Raw genomic sequence first — 23,136 nt, 5'->3', positions numbered from 1 at the left:
AAGATGGCAGCATTTCTGCAAAGCTGATCTGCTGTTAGATAAACCCCACTTTTTTCAGGAAACGACACTGCTTCGACTGAAACATCTGCCTCTTCGGCACTGTCTGATGGAATACCTGTTCTGGCTCAGTTGGTAGATGATCCTTGATGAACAGAAGCCTTTTTAGTTTTTGTCACAAGAGGTGATTGTCATACCCATCTGTCTCAGATCAAGGGTAGTTGGTATGCTGGTGAACCATCTGTAGGCTACACGTAAACGTTTATGTTCCATTCCTGAGCTGTGATATGTCATGAGATGGGACTTAATAGAACAAGACATCCTGTATTGAACAATGAACAATATATACAGAATAGAGTGTGGTTGTGTATTACAGCGTGTGCAGAGTGTGGTGTGATAGATGAGCGATGTTTTATATCTGTGTGTCGTTGAGAGATGTGGAACTATCAGAGGTTGAGTGCAAGTGGTGCAAAAGTTAAAGCGTCAATGGGGGGGTCGTGGGGGGACACGTTAATGAATCTAATGGCCGTGGGAAAGAAGCTGGTTTTGTTGTGTGTGGACCCGGTCCCGATGGGCCGCAGTCTCCTGCCAGAGGGGAGTGGTTCAAAGACACCCATGGCCGGGATGGGAGGGGTCGGCCACAATCTTTCTGGCCCGTTTTAGGGCCCTGGAGGTGTGCAGGTCCTGTAGGGATGGCAGTTTCCAACCAATCACCCTCTCAGCAGAGCGGATAATGCACTGCAGTCTGGCCTTGTCTTTATCTGTTGCGGCGGAGAACCAGATGTTGATGGAGGAGTGAGGATGGACCCGATGACTGAGGTGTAGAAGAGTCCATCCTCCATCATTGCCTTTGACCTGTTGAATTTCTTCAGCTGCCTCAGGTACACATCTTCTATGCTTTTTGAGGGAGGTCACGGGAGATGTTTTAACACTGGCAGGAGGCTTTGAAAATTACTAGGCTACTAGTTGTTACTACAAAAGGATGGTTCATCACCTACTGTACTGTAGAAAGGATAGCTTCACATACCACACCATATTGTTTGTGGTCCTGTAGTAAAATGTAATTTAGTTTTTGTGGTTGCAGTGCAGAACCAACCATCATGTCACACGTGAACAGCAACTGTGGTAAGTAAATCTGTAATTTAATAGCGGGCAAATTTATCTAATTTGTATGGTTGCAACGCTAAACTAGTAGCCTAACTTTATATTGGGTTTCATGTTCTAATGTGATCTACAAACAGGTGAATAATTGAGGCCGACAGAAAAATACTAACCATAAGTCACATTTACATTAAAGGTGTGTGTTGCTGTTTTGTAATCTCAGTGTCTTCTGACCCAGGGGCCGAGTTGTGAGGTTTGTGGCGTGGATAATGGCATAGTGGCGAGACTACGCCCCCTCGGGTCAGAGCCAGTTGATATCTGACCTCTGACAACTGATACTTGACCTCTGACAACCTGACATGTGATAACTGTTACCTGACATCTGACAACCTGACAACTCATACCTGACATCTGACAACTGATACCTGATGTCTGACAACTGGTATCTGACAACTGTTATCTGACATGATACCTGACATCTGACACCTGATACCTGACAACCGATATCTGACATCTGATACCTGACATGTGACAACCTGAAAACTCATACCAGACCTCTGACAACTGGTATCTGACAAATGTTATCTGACATCTGATACCTGACATCTGACAACTGATACCTGACAACCGATATCTGACATCTGATACCTGACATCTGATATCTGACATCTGATACCTGACATCTGTTATTTGACATCTGATATCTTGACCTCTGAGACCTGATATCTGATACCTGACATCTGACAACCTGAAAACTCATACCTGACTTCTGACAACTCATACTTGACATCTGACAACTGATACCTGACATCTGATATCTGACATCTGATACCTGACATATGTTATTTGACATCTGATATCTGATATCTGATATCTGACATTTGATACCTGACATCTGATATCTTGACAACTGATAACTGACATCTGACAACTGATATCTGACGTCTGATAGTTGACATCTGACAAGTGATACCTGACATCTGACAACTGATACCTGTCACTCTTTCAATTTTGAACCGTCGATACAACCTCAGAATACAGGCTTGGGCGGCAAAGTGGCAGAGACTCTATTATGTAGTATGTGGAGTGCAGCGATTCAACTTAATAAATTCAGTCTGGAGAGAGACTACCTGACATCTGACAACTGATACCTGACATCTGATGCCAGAAATCTGATTATACCTGTCATCTGATAGGTCTACCTGACATCTATATATGTGATATCTAGGCTATGTGACATCTGAAAAATATCTAAGTGATATCTGACATATATCTAGGTGATCTGACACACATGTGACATCTGACAATTTCTAGTTGATGTCTGACAATATCTAGGTGATGTCTGACATCTGACTCCGGAGGATGTCCTAAAATGGCCACCGTAGTAAAGGGAGGGTTGATGACTGAGTGGCAAGTCAATAAAATGACGTTTTAAACAGGATTGCCAGGTTTAATAAACATGTTTATTTGTGTGTATCACTGCTCAGTCACAGAGAAAGTAGATCTTTGGCGACATTGCCATTACAAACCAAACATTTCCCTCACCCATCTGCTGTGTATGCAGTGTCGTCAAACATCCCATATTCATTCGGTGCTATATTATCCTGCTCCAATATATGTCAAACCTGGCAACCCTGGTTATGACATTGGTGCGCTATGGCGCGAAAGGAAGTTGAGTTGGCGCCATTCATAGACAACACAACATTGGGACGTGCTAGCTAGTAACGTTACTGTGAGATCTGACAGTACCAATTTTTGTTAATCCTGAACATAAACTCAACACAAACATGACTATCGAGTTGTCAGAAGGAGCGATAGCGGTAAGTTGAGGTCGTGCATAATAGACTAACGTTAGCTAACTTAAAACCACATTGACGTTTTCCAGCTAGCTTTGTGTCGCTAGCTTGCTAGAAGCTGCCAGACAGGGACCCTTTGTTTAACTCGGCGCCAGCAAACAACTTCATTTGAATCCTTATTTATTTTTCGTTTACTCCCCACCCAAGATATTAAGCTGCCAAGTCGTTAGCAATTTGATTTTGCTAACTAGCTTTTGTTGTCTAGGGTATAATGTCCATGGTCATGATGTGCCTGGGGAGACGCTAGCTTGAATGCTAGCTCTCCCCGAGGAGAGCCTGGTAACGCGAGGCTAAGCTAGCTCACATTAGCTAGGAAGGATGCATCTAAATAGGACATTGTACGTTTGACGCCTCGTTCTCTTCCAACAGGCTCTAACCAAAGGTAGTAGTGAAATAAACAACCCCGTGCTTCAATTAGTGGTGAGTATTATTGTATTGCTGTAGTAGCTAGATGGTTTCTTCCTTAGCAATAACGGTAGTTATGGTGCGTTCGTTTGTGGTCGGAGGTGGCAAGTCGCAAAATACCTACCTCCGACCTGTGTGCATTCGAGCTATAGCGAATGATACGATGATGATATGATATGATATTGACACCAGCCGGCAACTGGAGGCTGAGACACATATCTGAATTTGCGACGAGGAAGTGCGAGTTCATGCAGCGTTTTATTTAATCATTCCTAGTAGCAAGTCGCAATTTGCCACCTCCCAGTTATAAACGAACGCACCATTACAGTTCCGAAGATTGACAATGTTGTGTTTGACGCAGTAACGTTAATAGCAAAGCCAAGCTGAGATAAATTGCCTAATGGCTTAATAGCTAAACTCTGAAATCAAGTGATTATGGGATGCCACATTAGAAAGGTTCACAATTCCATTCACCATCATACACTGTGATTAACGTTACATTATTTTGTGGTGTACTAATTTATCCTCTTTCAGAACATCCGGAAGATTGATGGAGGAAATGGAACTGCCCGGTTCCGTCTGATGATGAGTGATGGACTGCACACAATGTCTTGTGAGTAGGAGTATGGATGTTGTCCACAGGATAAAAGCAGCTACTACCTAACTGTGATATGATTGCATAGTGATAGGTGTGATATACATTACTTGTCAACATGTTAAGAACAACTTAAACTATATAGTCTTATTATATTTAGACCATAATATGCATTTTGTAGCTAATTGTTCGCCCTTACGGGTCCAATTATCTCAGTGATCACTACAATGAGGAGTGAGACAAAAGGATATTCAGTTCTGATGGAGGTGCTTGCTGTTGAATAATTGCTCCCCGTTGTTAGTCTCCTCAAAGTCGGTATCATCCAGCTGTTACCTTTAGAGGGATGCTTCAAAGAGAACAAGACCAATTAAAAATATTTGTGGACTTCCCTTATGGTCTCCTCAACCAGAAAATATCAGAGTATATAGTTGGTCTAAGCAACAGGGGGGCTTTGGAGTGTGTAGATGATGCAGCCGCTGAGGAAGGCAGAACCAGAACATCTGGCAGCATTAAAGCAATCATCTTTTGAAGTTTGAATAAAAAGATGAATATTTATCCAGTGTGTGGGTCGTATTGAACTATATTGGACTTTGGCCAGTAGGCCAGCTTTTGTACTATTTTCCAAATGGCCTGGGGCAGACCAGTAGGAGGTAGTCACGATTCAGTAAAAGGAATATATAGTTGGAAATCATCAAAGGGGGGGGGGTCATTCTTTCTTTTTAATTTGTCTGGATTTAAGAAATGTCGTGACATGCAAGTTCATGAATAAGCAATGCCTTTTTCTCAGCTCCATGTTTAGGATTGCTCCGTTTCTCACATCTCTTGCATCTCTCCTGTCATTCCTTTGCCTCCCTGCAGCCTTCATGCTCTCCACCCAGCTCAACCCCATGGCTGAAGACAATCGCCTGGCACCCAACTGTGTCTGTGTTCTGAAAAAGAATGTGACCAACGTCCTCAAGGATGGACGGTATACTGCCTCTGTCCACACACACACCCACCCACACACACATACCCACACACACACATACCCACACAAACACACATGTATATTTGAGTTACATAACATATGCATATTGTGCTATCTAATATCTAATGCCTATGGGGCCCTGTTGTGTACTGTTGTGGTGGTGGTTTGTCCAGGCGTGTGGTGGTCATTCTGGACATGGAGGTGGTGATGCCTGCTGAAGAAGTCGGTGGGAAGATCGGAGAACCAACTGCCTATTTGGAAGGTCAGGCTTTGAGACACTGCAAATGAGTTGCACATGTTACCAAGGCTCCGAACCGGTTCAAGGAACGGAAACGAAAACCGAAAACGAACGGTATTTTACGAGGAACAGAAACGGGAACGAAAACGAAATGGTCTTTAAATGTTCCAGAACAGAAACGTTAATTTGAAATCTTTAAAACCGGTTAATAACGTTATTTTTTCGTTCTTTGTAGTAGGCCTATATAACTTTAAAATTATTTAAAAAAAGAAGAAAGCTGAGCCTTTTATGGCCGAATAGGCTAAATTAAATTTATTAAATTTGTAGCCTACATCTTGTCCTGTTTTTGTAATGTGGCCTAGGCCCCTAAATCTGTTATTTCACAGTCAGGATCTTAAATGCTTGCTTAGCGAAATGAAGAGATTTAGATATTACAACAAAACACCATAGCCTTATATGGACCTGCGTGTCTGCAATAAAGTTCCTTTATCTTTATAACCAACATTCAGCGGAAGCCAATTTTCACTCGTTGCGCATCTCGCTCCAAGTATGGTTTGGCTATTTAAAACACGGAGTACAGTTGCTTGGATGTATACTAGTATGCATAAACCTATGTTTTGCGAATTTAATGGTCTGCCTCCTTCAGAGTTCTACTCGGCAATTAGGCTGTGAAAGCGAGCGCGCCTCTTAAAATCTAGTCGTAGCCTATTGTTGCACAGATTTCCGTCACGTCTTGACTTTCACAAACCAAATGATTAGGCTACATTAATTAATATGAGCACACTTTAGTGACAATGTGCCGTGCAACCCTGATCATTGAATAGCATAAGTTAAATGACTATAATATTAAAGACCGCGGATGCCAGACGATAGGCTACTGTACGTATTAGGTGTATAGGCGCCAAATCCGGAGCTCCCATACAAAAGGAACGCAGCATAAACAATAGGGATTGCGCAGATGAATGAATGAGGTGACTAATTATTTATAAATAACATAAAACGAAATAAAAACAAACAATAGGCCTACAGGCGCAGAATAAAATAGCTTGCAGCAACAGTACAAGAAAATATTTTTAAAAGGATGATGAGCTATGATGATGACTTAAGATAGACCTGTGCATAGTTTACGGTGTGGATTAAGGGCATACGGGAATAGGACTAATGTTGCGTATTTCTTGTAAAATAATCAACAAGGCTACACTACAGCACACATCACCAAGGCTAATATTGTTGGCAATAAGGCCACCACAACCCTAGACTTGTTGATTAGGTTATAGCCTACCTTACAAGAAATACTGTAGGCCTATAGAGTCTTAATAGGCTAACACCCCCGGAACGGTGAACGGAACGTTATTTTTCGTTCTTAACCGGTTTAGGAACGCTATGTTGGTGGCGGAACACGAGAACGGAAACGTTAAATATGCTGGTTCTGCTCGGAGCGAACCGATTGAAAAATAATTTCGTTTTTAAGCCCTGCATGTTACACTAGGAAATCCAATCTCCATCATCACAGGGTTACTCATTTATGGTGTAGTTATTCAGTGGTAAAGCAAACAGATTTAGGGCTTAGAGGTTTAGATGTTCATAAGGCATAGTTCGTCCTTGTAAGTGGGGTTTTTGCATTCATTTGAAATCCGTATGATTGCATTACTGTGGAGTCTAGACTGCTGACCAGCCTGTACATTTATTATTATTATAAATATATATTTTTAATTTTTTATATAGGTCAAGGTAAAGGCGCCCAGTCATCCACCACCTCATCACGCCCTCTGCAGCCCCAGAATGGAAATGATGGTGAATATACTAACCCCTTTCCTCATGATCTGCTTTTAAATAGCCAGTAATGGCAGCCTGATGAAACAGGGCCTGAACACGTTGATGCTCTTGTCCAAATGGTATAGGCCATCCATCCGGACTGAACCATAACTGTATCCAGACTCTGACCAAATTATACTTTTCATAATATTATTTCGGAGACATCGCCGAGATGCAATGAGTCAAAATTCTCTGCTTTCTCCTCTGCAAGCAGCACTTCGAATGGTCTCTGCTTTGAGAGGTTGGCGTTGGCAGTGTTGCCAGATTGGGAGGTTTTCCGTCAATGTGGGCTACCTTTGATGACATTGGGCGGTTGGGAAATTGTCAATCCGATCTGGCAACACTGGGGTCATGTGAGTTGACAGCGCAGGAGCTAGCCTGATGCAAGTTTTAGCCTCAGTTATTTCTATTGTAGCTAAAATGGCATGTTGTTCACAGGTGGCCAAAAGAAAAGTTGGCAGTGAAAATAGGCAATTCAAAGATGAATGGATCGGAAAATATGCCTTCATCCTCCCACCAACGAGCACCAAACCATATGCCAATAAATTGTAGCTCTTGTGAAGTGGCATTTGAAATGCCACTATGAAACAAAAGTCATTTTGAAGCGACCTTTCCTCAGAATTCAGAGCTAAGAACCAGAAAAACCAATGGGATGAAATCGGACAGGAGGAGAGGAAACAGGAGAGGATAGGAGGAGATAGGACTTGAAATGGTCTGATGCACCTTTGTCCGTCCGTACGGCCGTCCGTCCTTCCGTCCAATGTTTGTTAATGCAATATCTCGGGAACGCATTGACGTAATTTCTTCCTCTTTGGTAGAAATGTTCATTAGCACTCAAGGATGAACTTCTTAGATCGTGGGGGTCAAAGTTCAAGGTCACTGTGACCTCACAAAATGTTTTTGGCCTGATGAACACAATTTCTCAAGAAAGGCTTAACGGAATTTGTTCATATTTGGGTAAAATGTCCAGTTGGACTCAAGGATTAACTGATTACATTGTGGGGGTCAAAGGTCACTGGCCTCACAAAAGGTGTGTTTGGCCTGCTGGTCACAATATCTCAAGAACAGCTTGACAGAATTTGTACATATTTGGCCAAAATGTCCAGTTGGACATTAGATTAATTGGATTAGATTTTTGTATTCAAAGGTCAAGGTCCCAATGACATCACAAAAGACACTTTTTAAAGCTAATGCTAGCTAGCTAACACTAATGCTAACGCTAGCTAGCTCATGCTAATTCTAACACTAATGCTAGCATTATAGTTAGCATTAGCTAGCTAGCATTAGGGCTAGGTTAGCAGTTAGTTAGGGTTAGGGTTAGTTAGGTTAACTGCAACTTGCATTGTTGGGCGGAGGCATTTAGCCGCTACGCGTTTTTTCTAGTTTTCTTATGGGGGGGGGGGGGGGGGGTTGATGGAGAAATGGTGATTTGTATTATAATTGTTTTCTTAAAAAAACAACCTTTTAATTCTAGAGGAAAACAGTTGTGGACCTTTAGGATTTGTATTTGAATACATACCCCTGGTATAGGCAAATGCTATTGCCTATAGCAAATGTTACACTGGTCAAATTTTGGTGAATGTGTGCCACAGTATAAAAACACACTAGTGGCCTGATTTAATAAGATCCCAAATAAAGAGTACTAAACTGAGTGTTCATTCTAACAGATTGCACGTCTCGTTGGTGTACATCTTGCGGGTGATCAACTAAGACTAATTGTGTGAACGACAACAGGTGCAAACATGGTGGAGAAAGCTGTATTTAAATTAGGGCTTTGTTTCCATAGTTTCCGCCATGGAGGATTTGGGCTGCAGGTGCAAAAGCAGTTTGAAGCAGTGGAATAAGAGGTGTTAGTGGAAGAGGCAAATTAACATTTTGATGAGTTACAGCAAAGAAATCTAAATATTACAAAAAAAACACTATGCAACATCTGCAAGAAAGTCAATGATGTTAGTAAAACAAGAAGAACAACCAATGAAATTAAGAGAAGGAAATGTATAAGGCGAAGAACAAAAGAAAAATTGGCTTATAATAAAACCTTGTCAAACAAAACAGAGGGTCAGGGTCCGGTGGAAGAAATTCCTCTAAGCAGTATTGAGCACCAGGTGCAGCTTATTTTCTGCCATGAGTAGGTGACTGGAATACCCGGGTATAAATCCCTCCAACCAATTGCAGAACAAGGTAGGCGCACAATAAGATAAACACTTTTTTCCCCCCGAAAATATGTAATTTATTTACCAAATCAGACATGAATGTGCCTTCTGTGGCAAACGTTTCTGTTGAATACAGCCTTGGGTTGTTGCCACACACGGGACCTGTCATTCTCCATTTCCATGGCATCATGCTCCAATCCATGGCTTTTGGCAATGTTGTGCAACATACAGCAGACATCTACAATCTGGGCCACTTTCTCTGGGCTGTGTAGTAGTGCTCCTCCACTGCGGACCAAACGGCAGAACCGGCTTTTCAGTAGCCTATGCCAAAGGTGCGCTCCACGATATTTCTAGTGCGATTATGGGCCACGTTGTACCTGTTCCCTTTAGGAGTGGTGGGGTTAAGTACTGGAGGAAGGGGTGTAGAGAGTATGCGCTATCACTTTACAAACATACTATAAACGAGAGTATATATAATTTACCTGCAGTGCTCCAGCACAGTCTCCAACTTCTTCAGTTTATCCAACTCAGCTGCTGTTGGCATGGTGATGTTTGCAGCTGGCTCCCCGCCCAGCCCCGCCACTGTCTACTCCGGACCAATCTGCAACCTGACAATAGTTCAATATTAATAGTCAAATTTAACTTATTTTCTACTTGTATGTAAATTCTGTCATTCTGTTTCATGTCGGTGCCAAAATAATTTCAGTTACATTGTTTACACGATACATTATTCTCTGTGGGAATTCAATTCAAGCAGGGAGCAGCATCTCAAGGCAAGTTTATATAGCACATTTCAGCGACAACGCAATTCAAAGTGCTATACATGAGACATTAAAAGCATCAAGACAAAGTGCAACACACAAAACGTCATATAAAATGAAATGCAAAAAAGAACATTTAAAACAAAATGCAGGAAAAATATAATACAGGAATAAAAGTTACAGTGCAGTGTATGAATGAATAATTATTTGATTTAATAAAAAGCAGTGGCAAAAAGAAAAGTCTTCAGTCTTGATGTAAAAGAACTTAGAGTTGCAGCAGACCTGCAGTTTTCTGGAAGTTTGTTCCAGATATGTGGAGCATAAAAACTGAACGCTGCTTCTCCATGTTTTGTTTTAACTCTGGGGACAGAAAGCAGGCCTGTGCCAGACGACCTGAGAGGCCTGGATGGTTCATAACGTAGCAGCAGATCAGAAATATATTTTGGCCCTAAACCATTCAGTGCTTTATAAACCAACAGCAGTATTTTAAAGTCAATTATTTGACAGAAAGGAAGCCAGTGTAAAGACCTCAGAACTGGAGTGATGTGATCCACTTTCTTAGTCATAGTGAGGACTCGAGCAGCAGCGTTCTGAATCAGCTGCAGCTGTCTGATCGAATTTTTAGAGAGACCTGTAAACACACTGTTACTGTAGTCGAGTCTTCTGAAGATAAACGCATGGACACGTTTTTCCAGATCCTGCTGAGACATAAATCCTTTAATCCTTGATATATTCTTCAGGTGATAGTAGGCTGACTTTGTAATTGTCTTAATGTGACTGTTAAAATTCAGGTCTGAGTCCATGACTACACCAAGATTTCTGGCTTCGTTTGTGTTTTTTGGCATTACTGATTGGAGCTTAGTGCTGACTTTTAATCGTTGTTCTTTGGCTCCAAAGACAATTACTTCAGTTTTATTTTTGTTTAGTTGAAGAAAGTTCTGGCACATCCAATCATTGATTTGTTCAATGCACTTACTCAACGCTTGTATGGGATTATAGTCCCCTGTTGATATGGTGATATACATTTGTGTGTCGTCTGCATAGCTATGGTAGCATATTTTGTTGTTTTCCATAATTTGAGCTAGTGGAAGCATGTAAATGTTGAACAGAAGAGGCCCCAGAATGGAGCCTTTTGGAATTCCACAGGTCATTTTTGTCCGCTCAGATTTGTAATTGCCTATAGACACAAATTAGTCCCTGTCCTTCAAGTAGGATTCAAACCAATCTAGCACTGTGCCAGAAATTCCCAGCCTGTTTTCCAGTTGGCCTAGTAATATGTTGTCAACCGTGTCGAATTCAGCGCTGAGATTCAGTAATACTAAGACTGAAATTCTGCCATTGTCTTTAAATGGATGTCATTGAAGACCTTAACGAGCAGTCTCGGTGCTGTGGTGTAGTCGAAATCCTGACTGGAAGACATCAAAACAATTATTTGGTGCCAGGAAGTTGTTCAGCTGTTGATAAACTGCTTTTTCAATGATTCAACATTAAAACGGAAGGTTTGATATGGCATATAATTGTTCATTTATGAGATAGATTATTATTATTACTAGATTATTCTTTTTTTGCGTGTCTGTAAGCCAGCGCACAAATGATGGCAAATGTCCGGTTGTCACTCCCTCCCTCCCTCCCTGACTTCCTCCATCGTGTTGTTGACCTGCAGTTCTATGCTGCTACCACAAGAGGCAGTGGTCCCAGAACCTGCAGTTCTATGTTGCTACCACAAGAGGCAGATAGACTGCATTTACCGTTTTCGGCCACAGGAGGGCAGCAACAGGCTTAGAGAGACTGTGTTCCTTGTTCAGTTTCAGCAATTCAATGAGTATTTGAGTTAGGCTATTTAGTTTATTATAGTATAGAGTAGGGCTGTCAATCGATTAAAATATTTAATCGCGATTCATCGCATAATTGCCATAGTTAACTCGCGATTAATCGCACATCGCAAATTAATCACACATTTTTTATTTTCTGTTCTAAATGTACCTTAAAGCAATATTTTTCACCTTTTTAATACTCTTTACATGGGAGTGGACAAATATGCTTTCTTCATGCAAATGCATTTTTATTATTATTGAAACAATATGCTGAAAGCATAATATGACAAATCCCAGCATGACACAACAAATGGGCATGCTGACCTGAATGTAACAACTTTACACTTATAAAAGATCCTTCCCTGAATTCTGGGGGAAAACAAAGGCTCACAAAAAAATCCCCTTCTAAGCAGGATCAAAACAGGGTCATACAAAAAATAAATTTAAAACAATAAATAAAGTGCGTGTAAAGTGTAACGGTGCACATGTAATACAGAACTTGTAATACAGCCCATGTAATACAGAAACGTCCTGATTACTTCTGTTTCTTTGCACTGAGCCAGTTGCTCAAACAGACAAGCTTGTTTACATTTTCGGACGACAGTGCACCCTGATGGAACGCCACACCTCAGCCCTGTCAGCTCTGCTCAGACACTTGAGGTCCTTAAACCTGGGGTCCAGTGCTGTCGCAACCCTCAGCCATGTCATGTTGTTTTTTTCCTTGCTGTGAAGGTTTCCTTGAACTTCATTTAAGCTTGGTCATTCTCAGAGACCTCCATCACTCGCAATAGATGACACAATGCTGGCAGCACCACTGAGCAAGAAACAAACTTCTCTCCTCCCAGAAGTTCAGTTATCTACCTGCAATAATGGAGAAAAAGCCTTCAGTCAGGAACTAGTTACATTCACTCACCCAAGAGGGAGTTCTATCTCTACACACGCGTGTGTGCGCACGTGCACACACACGCACACCAACACTCCACTACATCTTGTCTCCCTCTCTCACACACACTCAATCTCTCTCTCTCTCACACACACACACACTCACACTCTCTCAGACAGACACACACACTTCACCACGTCTGACACACCTACTTTGATTGAGAAACAAACATACTATAAACGAGAGTATCAATAATTTACCTGCAGTGCTCCAGCACAGTCTCCAACTTCTTCAGTTTATCCAACTCAGCTGCTGTTGGCATGGTGATGTTGGTTGCACGTAGGGCCAGAGCATCTCTGTTCCATCTAGTTGGCACTTCCTGTGTGAGTGACTCTTCTGAAGATGTGCTACCTGCTGCTGTTCGAGCTCCGCTGCGTTTGATGGGTTATGCTTGAAATGCACCACTACCTTTCTGCATTTTGACAATGCACTGTCAAACGGGCTGTTGTGTAGAGACACTGTGATGGCTCGTTGGACGCTGTGAATATGCTCGAACGGGAGCTGCCTGGCTGCTGCAATCATTGCACGCGCTATCAGTGGTCAGTGTGCTAACTTTACGTTCGATGTTCCACTGTCTGGCTACTTGCATAAAGTGCACGGCGCAAGCGGTAGCGAAGTGCTTCTCCTCGGTCTTCATAACAGTCAAAGCATGTGACTGAAGTTCCCACTGTGGGTCAAAATAATGGGCTGTGACCCCGAGGTAGTTATGATTACTGAGGGAAGTCCAGTAGTCTCCGGTGAGTGCAACCTTGTTTGTCTGCCTCATCGCCTCCTCCACTTTAGCGTTCTCCTCTTCAGCCAAGCTGTGTATCTTGCTTACAGTGGTGGCTCTCGAAGGCAACTCATACGTACAGTCGTTGGATGCGATCCGAATTACTTCAAGCAGACCCTCATACTCCACAATGTTAATCGGCCTGCATGAGGTAGCCACCCATTTAGCTATCGCTGTTGAAAGTTTCACGCTTGTAGAGTTGTCGATGCGTCGCCGTTGCAAACTATCCAGTGTGGCCTGCCTTTGGCGGGGGGGTGGAGGGCTCTGTGCATCAGCTGTATGCTTACGCTATTAACGCGTTAACTTTGACAGCCCTAGTATAGACCCAATATGTCTTGCACCACGCCACTGTCCACGCCACAGACCCCACCAGTCAGCCCCTGAGAGCACTAGAGAAACACGGTCTTCACCGGTGGGGTAGGTGGGTTGCCCAGAGAGGGCTCCACTGCCCCTGACCCAATATGATGCGAGGGGGTGGAGTCTCGCCACCACGCCACAGACCCCACAACTCAGCCCTTGAGTGGGCTAGAGACACAGTGTCTTCACTGTTGGGGGCAGGTGGGTGGCCCGGAGAGATATACACTGTCCACGAACAGCTCTGACCAGAGGGGGCGGAGTCTCGCCATCACGCCACTATCCACGCCACGGATCCCACAACTCGGCCCCTGAATGGGCTAGAGACACTTGTCTTGTTGGGGGCAGGTGGGTAGCCCAGAGAGGGGTCCACAGCCCCCAACCCAATATGACGTGAGGGGGCCGAGTCTTGGCACCACGCCACAGACCCCACGGCCAGTGGGCCTAGGATATAGAAAATAAACTACCGGTGGAATGGTGGTGGAGCATCCATCGGGGACCCGCTGTAGGTCTGCTAGCCTTGTTATATTCTGCCGGAGGTCCGCCAACTCGTCCATCGGGGGCCCGCTGTAGGTCCGCTAGCCTTGTTATCTGGGTTTATCCCTTACCTTTGTCCAGAAACAGAAGTTGAACCAATTGCAGCAAAATAGCTAACGTTACAGGAATCATCAATGTAACTGCTTTAGCCACTGACCGCTACCATTAATGTTATGGAAGCTGCTGCTAGTTGTTGTGAGCTCATGAGCTAACTGGCTATCTCGCTCTTATTGTGCTGGATTAGCATTGGAAGAATTTGAACTGATGTGTCCAGGCGACAAGACCTGGCGACAGGACCTTAATTTATCAGACATTATTTCATGTCATTTCAATTCAAAGCTATTTCAGTGGCATGACTAGCTTCCGTCCTACCAGTCCTGAACAGAAACAAGCCAGCCACGCACATAAGCCAGGCTGGACCTGGCCTGGTTTAAGAGTGGCTTGACGACTGCAGTTTTTCAGGGTTTGTGGGAACACACCTGAAAGAAGAGAGATGTTAACAATTTGTAGTAAATCAGAGGCCATCGAGTTGGATGTTAGTTACATTTTGGAAAAAGCCTGTATGTAGAATATCAAGGCAACAGGAGGATTGATTTAAAGTGGACACTGGGACAACACACATCCTGTACCTGATATGAAGGCATTGACTGCTTGTCTAATGTTCTGACTTTTGTCTGAAGAATGAGGCAAATTCATTGCAGGCCCTTGTGGATAGAAGTTCAGAGGCTACTGACTTAGCCTATCGACACTGGCAAACAAAGCATGTGCATTATTATTGTTTTTGGTAATGTCAGAAAAGAAGGACTGCCGTGCATTTCTCAGCTCCAAATTATAAATGCGACCATACAATGACCATGGAGATATGTTTTACATGGAGATATGTTATCTCAGCTAAATGGTCCCTATTTGGCTGTGCAGTGGGTGCAATGGGTTGTTTGCCGCGGTCTCATCTAGTTCTGCGTCTAGTTGCCTACAACCCTGCAATGCCCCCTCGGTGATATCTTAATTGTCAACCATTGTGCAGTGCTATTTTGTTCAGAACTGCCACAGAACACAATGGTAACATCTTGCTATTTCACTTGTGCAAAGTGTCGAAGTCAGTGGGGATGCATCTATTATAACAGTGGAATAATTGAATGACTCTGTGAAGGTGTGCCTTTTTTAAGCCAATCAGGTGAGCCACTTAAAAACGCCATAGTGTGTGGGTCCCGGGTCTTGTAAGATTGCTTGTGTGGATATTTAACAAACAAACAAAATATAAATATACAATATATCCTGGGTTTACATTCAAGGCTTGGATTTCCTTTAAAAAGTCACAAGATGGCAGCATTTCTGCAAAGTTGACCTACTGTTGGATAAACCTCACTTTTTTTTCAGGAAATGACCCTGCTTCTTTTGACAAACATCTGCGTCTTGGGCACACGCTGTCTGGTGGAATACCAGTTCTGTCTCAGTTGGTAAACGATCCTTGATGAACAGAAGCCTTTTTAATTTCTGTTGCACAAGAGGTGATTGTCATACCCATCTGTCTCAGAGCTGGTACGCTGGTGAACCATCTGTACACGTAGATGTTTATGTTCCATTTCCGAGCTGTGATATGTCATCATGAGATGGGACTTAAAAGAACAATATACAATATCCTGGACAATATATCCTGGGTTTACATCAGTGGCGAACAGTGCCATAAATTATAATTGTGCCAATTATTATAATTGTGCCACTGTCCTGTAAGAATGGGTGTTCTCATCACTCACCTCACCTGCTCTACCTGCACTCTCCTGCTCTGTCTCATTCGATGGGATTATCATGATTATCAAACGGTCATGATCTTTCCATTTTTGCTTGCACATAACACTCAGCATGCAGGGCTTGACGTTAAGCTTTTTTAGGTACTTGTCTTTAGGACAAATTAACTTATCTTTTACTTGTTTGAGAGCTCAAGTTACTTGTCCAAATATGTTTTTGAAAAAGCAGTAGGCCTACAGTATATGTTAGTGCAAATAACAAATTTGACTACTATTGATTTGATGTTAATGATATATCCTTCAAAAGTCTACATTCATGTAGGCTAATTAGGTGGGCTAGCTTGCAGAATGGAGATTGCGTGGTCCGTAGTAGTACTAGCAGTAGCTGGTACATACAGGTGCAGCAGCTAGCCCACCTCACATTTTCTCCAGGAAATGTACTTTCTAGTTGTTTGAAAATAATTTCATACTTGATGCTGGTACTGATTTGCAGTAAGGGATTATTTCCCCACCAATCTCATGAAGTAAAAAAAAAAAAGCAAAATAATTCGAGATTTGTCTCTATCATGTGAGGAGGGATGTGCACAACTCATATTTTTCTTGGTTGATTGGGTGGTATGAACGATTAATATTTTTTTGCCGACATAAAGATTTGCCAACATTTTAAAACAAGTGTTTATTTGAATGAAAAAAAGACAACTCCACTGATTTGTAATGTAATCTAGCCCTCATTCCAACCAAGTGCTACAGAACTATTGATGCGCGACTTTATTTTTTTTAATTTTTTTTTGAACAACCACAATTTAAAAATCAACCATCATGAACTAGACAATCGACTTTGACCATCGTGAATGAGTAATCAATCTGATTACTTGGACCCACCCCCAATGAGAAGCTCAACTTTCACTACATTCACCCCAGCGACAGTGCAGGGCGAAAGGTAATGTTTTCGGTAGCTTTTATTCATTCGTTCGCTCATTCATTTGTTAGCAGAAACTACCATGCTGATTTTCACGAAACTCAGTGGAGAAACTCAGTAGCATGGGCAAACTTAGAACCCATGGGCTAACTTGGAGTGGATCCCAATCACGGGGCGGATCCACAAATTAAAACAAAGCTTTGAGCCTAGACAGCTCCCTGCGTGGGGGGTGCTAGAGACACGGGGTTTGGACTGGGTTGTGTGGGGGGAGTGCCTGGAGTGCACCGAACCACCCCCCGCCAGCCGACCACTCACCTCCATTCATTTTTTGGACTTTGGCTCAGGAGTGAAAAATTCATTGTCAAACGTCATTGCCCATTCATTGTCAATGGGGGGGGGAGGGGATTCAAATGGCCATATCTCAACGTGGGAAGGTCACAGATGCACAGGGTTTGGACTGGAATAAAGCTCTCGACCTAACAAATGTAGCAGTGCTACATGTCCTGCTCACACGCACATGCGTGTGCACAGAGCTACAAAATGCATTAATGGGCGGAGGTCTGTGCAGTCTGAGCACCATTTCTAGTTACTATCATTATGAATGGTCTATGGTCTTCCAATGGTCTATGGTCTTCCAATTTCAACTTTTGTTTTTCAAATGAGGGGATATCTGATGATAACTCAGAATCGCTCTGTGATGGCCAGTTGATTTGCACACAGCTGAAGTATGTCGCACAAAATTGTAAACATGGCATTTGCGACAAACCTCACTTGGTCTTTAACAGCGTACATTTTGTTCAGCGATTCAAATTAACGAGTGGCTTGGCTGGAGCTGTAGTAAAGCAATCAGCTGGGGACGGCTGTCGAGTTGTGGCGACATCATTACCATTTTCTACAAAGACTCCACTTGTAGCTATAATTTAACTAAGAAAATATTCCACTCCTTTACAAGTATAGGAAAAGCTTTTAGTTAGAGTAGGTGCTTGTTGAAATATCAGTCACCTCCCTGAAGTAAACGCGCAGACTTTGAGTGCTCCTGTGTCTTTGAAGTGCCCAGATAAAAAGCCTTTCCTGCTGTTAGTTACGTGCGTGTGTGTGTTTGTGTGTGTTTGTGTGTGTGTGTGTGTGTGAGAGAGAGAGAGTGTGAAACAATAGTCTGACTCACCTAATGTAGGTTTTGGAGATAAGCCTTTTACGAGGCGGGAGAATCTCCCTGCCCTGATCAGATTCAATCCAGACTCCTCCCCTTCTGCTATCTCCATTTTACTGTATTCAAAATTCCCTTCCCTATGTGAAACAACAACCTCTGAGCTTGGAACCTACACACTAAAGGTTTTGACAAAGATTTGGCGGCCTGCTTGCTTCTTTCGGTAAATGATTGTAAAGATAGACAAAGAATATGTTTACAACGTTTGCTCCCCCCAAGATGACTGATTGGTTTAAAGACATACTATATACAGCGTTGTCCCCCTATCTCCGAATGGTAATGAGTGCAGCCAGACCTTTCTCCAGTGCTGGCATAGAGATAGGTCTGGCTCTGCGAGACAAGTGAAGCAATAACGCTACTCAGACTATGTTTTATACAACACATTACAATAGAGGACATGCTTCTTTCTTCTCTCTCTGTAGTGGTGTTGACATGGATGTATTATTTTGGATGCTTGGTGATTCTCCAAGAGCTAGGTTCTAATGGTAATGGTCCTGGCTGTTTTTTTGACAGCAGTGCAAACAATAATACCACTTTGAAACGCTTAAGGGGGAAAATGTGGGAAAGTTGAAAAATTGTATTTAACCGCTGAACGAGGATCGCAGATTAACATCACAATGTTTGGTATGGTAGCACAATTAGATGACGAAGCACAAAAAAAAGAAGAAATTGTCACTAGAGGAAGTAGCCTTGAGAAGAATAGATTAGTCAGCCATGACCGTTTGAGCACAGGTGACTCGGCATCATCTAAAGGGCTGTGTCCACAGGGCTGTGTCCAATTCAAAATCAATGGCAAGTGGGTGCTGGAGGCGGAGTGACCCATCTTCCCGTTGGCGTGGTAACTAGTTAGTAAGCTAGTTCAAGTTTGCAAAATAAGCGTCCTTGTCGTGCGAGAGCGATGTTGGACATGATGATGATGCTTAAATCATTGTGAAAGTGTTGGTGATTTATAGGTAAAATGTACCAGAAAGGGTGCTCAGAGAGCACAGCCCTCTGCCCATGAATGCATTTTGTTAACCTAGTTGAAATGGTTAAACTCATTCCTCAGTATAAATATCGCCCACTTGCTCCATCGTAGAGTAAGCTTTTCGGTGACTTAACTGGAAGTGGTGTTCATGACAGGTGGTCATGTGTGAATGCAAATCAGAGGACCTGGGTATGATGCCAATGTGGGCCGGTTGCAGGAATAAGTGATGCACTGACACCTGTTAGATCAGCATGTGCAGTTGTTGAATGTGTAAGTGGATAAAATAATCAGACAGTGATTGATGGAAGGAAAGCAGCAAGGTCTTTCTCCCTCTGTCTTTCTCCCTAGGGTATCAGAGTGCCTTTACTGTATTAGCGGTGAGGTACAATAAAGGCTCAATAATAGATATATCTTGACACATTTATCAAACTATGAACATAATTTACAAACTACTAAAAAACACAACACTGTCACTATAACATATAAGAATATGAAACATGATTAAATAAAAATAGAATAATATTCTGCATCTAATCTACAAGACAATCACCAATTCCTCTGCATCAATAATACACTACACTTACTACTACCATACATTAATACAATGTAATCAGTTACGTCATGGCACAAAAGACGAGGGAAATGAAGCCAACCAAACATAGCAAAGCACATAAACATGGGGGAGACAAGGCGTGGCCTAGCGCTGTGAAACCCTTTATGGTCCTCCAAGCCCTGTCATAGAGCAGGTACTCACCCCTCTAATCTGCTGTCTGGGGATAGTGGATGGTTCGCGCAACCTCACCAGCTCTATTATTATTGTTCGTGTGTGTGTGCTGCTGGATCTGAGGGCTTAATTATCAGAAATGCAGGGGTTGGCAAAGTGCAAGGACTTAAGTGGACACTTTGAACTCTAATCCGCCAGTGTGAGGCGCACACAAATCGAATGTGTAGAGGTTGTCCAAACACAAGCTCAAAGTCGGGCCATTTCACACTCCTACCTTGAGTCTGAAGAACGTGACTCATCGTCTGCTGTAATGCAGACACACACATCTCAATATCTTCTTCCTTTTCTGATTTTCAATCAGTTTTTTTTTGCCATGCGTTTGGGATGAGGCCTAGTCCCTTGAAGCCGGAATAATTGTGGCTCAGCTCCATTACAGGCATTGCATTACGTAGACGTGAGCATTGCGTTATTGTGACGCTCTACCTTTTACAGAGAGCGTGTTGTTTTGAGAGTGGATAGAAGCAGAGGGGAGGAGTGTCTGTGGTACTCCTGTTGTACCATATATTTATGAATAATGCATTCAGCACAATGGCTTGGACGCCATTTTTAGCAAGCACTTAAGTGTTGCTATTGGTTGTACTAAAACTAAATTACAGAAGTCGTCTTTTTTAATTGTAGCTTATTCTGGGGTTTCCCTTTCATGCATCTTGTATCTTAAGTCTGGATCTTTTGACTGTTCATTTATTTGTCTCTTAATGTGTGAATAAAATACTTTGAATTTAATTGAATCATACCCTGTGTGGGTTGCCATGAATTGTATGATTTTTTGTCAATACATCAGAAATTAAATAAAATCAACTTTCAGAGGAAGCAGTCTTTTCACACAGCCGATAGCTGTAGTTGAGCAGGGGGTTAAGAGTGATCAAGCAGTTGAAATCCAGGTCAATTAGATTTTAGTAATTTGGCCCATGATGAATAATACATGTGTGCTTGATTTTAAATCAGCCTCTCCATCACAACTCTACACATAGATGAGTGATCATTCTCTGTTCTCTCTGCCACCAGTCTACACCAACAAAGGTCCCAACAAAGACTTTGGCAAGAAGGTCTCCACTCCCAGCACCCCTGGGGGCACCTCCAAAGTGGTGCCCATCGCCAGCCTCAACCCATACCAGTCTAAGTGAGTTCCTATACCCGTCCGTCCCTTTGGGCATGATGTGTTGCTGTCGGTGCAATTGAGCCTTAGGTTAAAGTGTCTCTCAATGATTTATACCGTGCCTCCTGTCCTACCAGGTGGACCATCCGAGCCCGCGTCACCAACAAGAGCGGCATCCGCACCTGGAGCAACTCCCGTGGCGACGGCAAGCTCTTTTCCATGGAGATCGTGGACGAGAGTGTGAGGGCTATCTCCGTTCCATCCTCTGCGCATCTGACCCGTCTGTTTTGATTGTCGTCGTGTTTGCCCTGTCCCGCGGATCAGGTCCACGGCTAACAGTGTGTTGTTTTTTCTGTTGTTGCAGGGAGAGATTAGAGTGACTGGTTTCAACCAGGAGGTGGACAAGTTCCACGGCATCATTGAGACCGGCAAGGTGAGGACTACCTCCCCGTCATCCACAATGACCTCATGCCTTTCACTTTTGGTCTCTGTGCATTCAGTAGTGTGCCACTAACAATACTCTCTAATGAGGAGACTGTGCTGTTTCTGATAAAACTACATGGAAAAAAACAACAGCTTTATAAATGAGTCATCCTACAACTGGATGAGCAAGACAAGCTGCCTATGATCACATGCCAGTGTTTGTTTGGCTCCCTCTTGTAAAGAGTCTTGTTTTTCCAGCAGTCAGGTGAAACCATGTCCCTTAAGACTCCAGTTAACCATGTCCCCTGAGATCCCAGTTAACCATGTCCCCTGAGATCCCAGTTAACCATGTCCCCTGAGATCCCAGTTAACCATGTCCCCTGAGATCCCAGTTAACCATGTCCCCTGAGATCCCAGTTAACCATGTCCCCTGAGATCCCAGTTAACCATGTCCCCTGAGATCCCAGTTAACCATGTCCCCTGAGATCCCAGTTAACCATGTCCCCTGAGATCCCAGTTAACCATGTCCCCTGAGATCCCAGTTAACCATGTCCCCTGAGATCCCAGTTAACCATGTCCCCTGAGATCCCAGTTAACCATGTCCCCGGAGATCCCAGTTAACCATGTCCCCTGAGATCCCAGTTAACCACGTCCCCTCAGGTAACTTCTATCCATCCGTCCATCTTTCAGGTGTTCTACATCTCTAAGGGCTCCCTGAAGATCGCCAACAAGCAGTACTCCTCCCTAAAGAATGACTACGAGATGACCCTCAACGGAGAGTCCACCATCATCCCCTGCGAGGACAGCCACGACGTACCCATGGTGCAGTGCGACTTCGTGTCCATCGCCGACCTCGAGGCCCGGGAGAAGGACGCCATCGTCGGTGAGGGCAGAGGCGGGGGTCTGGGGTAGGGGCAGCGGGGGAGCGGTGTTGATAACCATCGTTAATAACTGAGGCTAATAATAAGTTATCATAAAGCCAGAATGGAGACGTTGGGGGCTGGGGGAGGAGTAGAGACGGTTTCGGCGGTGCACTCGGGAGCTTGAGGTAATTAGAAGAACAGAGATAAAAGTGAAATTAATAATACTGAGGACAGCAATGGCCTTCAGCACGGATTAACTTTGGGCCCTATGGCGGGGCCCGGCGACAGAGTGGAACAGAAAAGCGCTGTCACCGGTAAAATGAGGAGGCAGTAATAAGGAGCCCAGCTTGTAATTACAGTAATGGAGATGGCAGCTCGTAGCGATGTAAGAGTCATTCCTCTTCAGGGCCAGCAGGTGTCATCCGCCACGCCAGACCACCTGTTAATCACGGATAAATGAGCTATAAGCGATCTGGATGAGGGAGGGGATCGCAATGCCTGGCTGACAGCGTAAATACTGACGGAACGGGAATGTCACTGAAGCGGCTCATTAGCTTTAGCCCCTCTCGCCTCGTAAGTGGCCGTGCATCATTTTCAACTTGATTGAGGCAGATTAACTGTCCCGTGTGCTCGGATTGAATGGCAATTTTGGAAGCATCCATTTGTTTTCGACGGTGTCTCGGTGCCCTCGTAGAGACGCCATCCTAAATATTAATGCGTGCGTCTGGCAGGCGCAGGGCAGTGCCCCCCGCGTCTGACGGGAGATGAGTAGCGAGGGGCTGAATTCAGCCGAACTTGTTTGTGTCGGAGAGCCAGGGGACCCT

General features: G+C 43.5%; 1 protein-coding gene and 1 long non-coding RNA gene across 2 annotated transcripts in view; both read left to right on the top strand.

Annotated features, from left to right (window-relative positions):
* The first annotated feature begins 782 nt into the window (after positions 1-782).
* Positions 783-1,383, top strand: LOC311316839. Its single transcript, XR_014630729.1, has 3 exons — positions 783-878; positions 1,082-1,122; positions 1,337-1,383. It is a non-coding gene; the product is annotated as an uncharacterized lncRNA (long non-coding RNA).
* A 1,323-nt stretch (positions 1,384-2,706) lies between these two features.
* rpa1 (replication protein A1) overlaps positions 2,707-23,136 on the top strand; it is a 47,768-nt gene continuing 27,338 nt past the window's right edge. Inside the window, exons 1-10 of the mRNA XM_084444507.1 lie at positions 2,707-2,918; positions 3,324-3,374; positions 3,894-3,972; positions 4,813-4,921; positions 5,095-5,183; positions 6,885-6,953; positions 20,936-21,050; positions 21,164-21,266; positions 21,391-21,459; positions 22,140-22,332. Of these exons, the coding sequence (XP_084300633.1) occupies positions 2,886-2,918; positions 3,324-3,374; positions 3,894-3,972; positions 4,813-4,921; positions 5,095-5,183; positions 6,885-6,953; positions 20,936-21,050; positions 21,164-21,266; positions 21,391-21,459; positions 22,140-22,332 (910 nt within the window). The 5' untranslated portion in view covers positions 2,707-2,885. The remainder of the gene's footprint in view (positions 2,919-3,323; positions 3,375-3,893; positions 3,973-4,812; positions 4,922-5,094; positions 5,184-6,884; positions 6,954-20,935; positions 21,051-21,163; positions 21,267-21,390; positions 21,460-22,139; positions 22,333-23,136) is intronic.

Source organism: Borostomias antarcticus, assembly GCF_949987555.1.
Source record: "Borostomias antarcticus genome assembly, chromosome: 1".
Classification (NCBI taxonomy): Eukaryota; Metazoa; Chordata; class Actinopteri; order Stomiiformes; family Stomiidae; genus Borostomias; species Borostomias antarcticus.
This window is presented reverse-complemented; position numbering and strand designations above follow the sequence as displayed.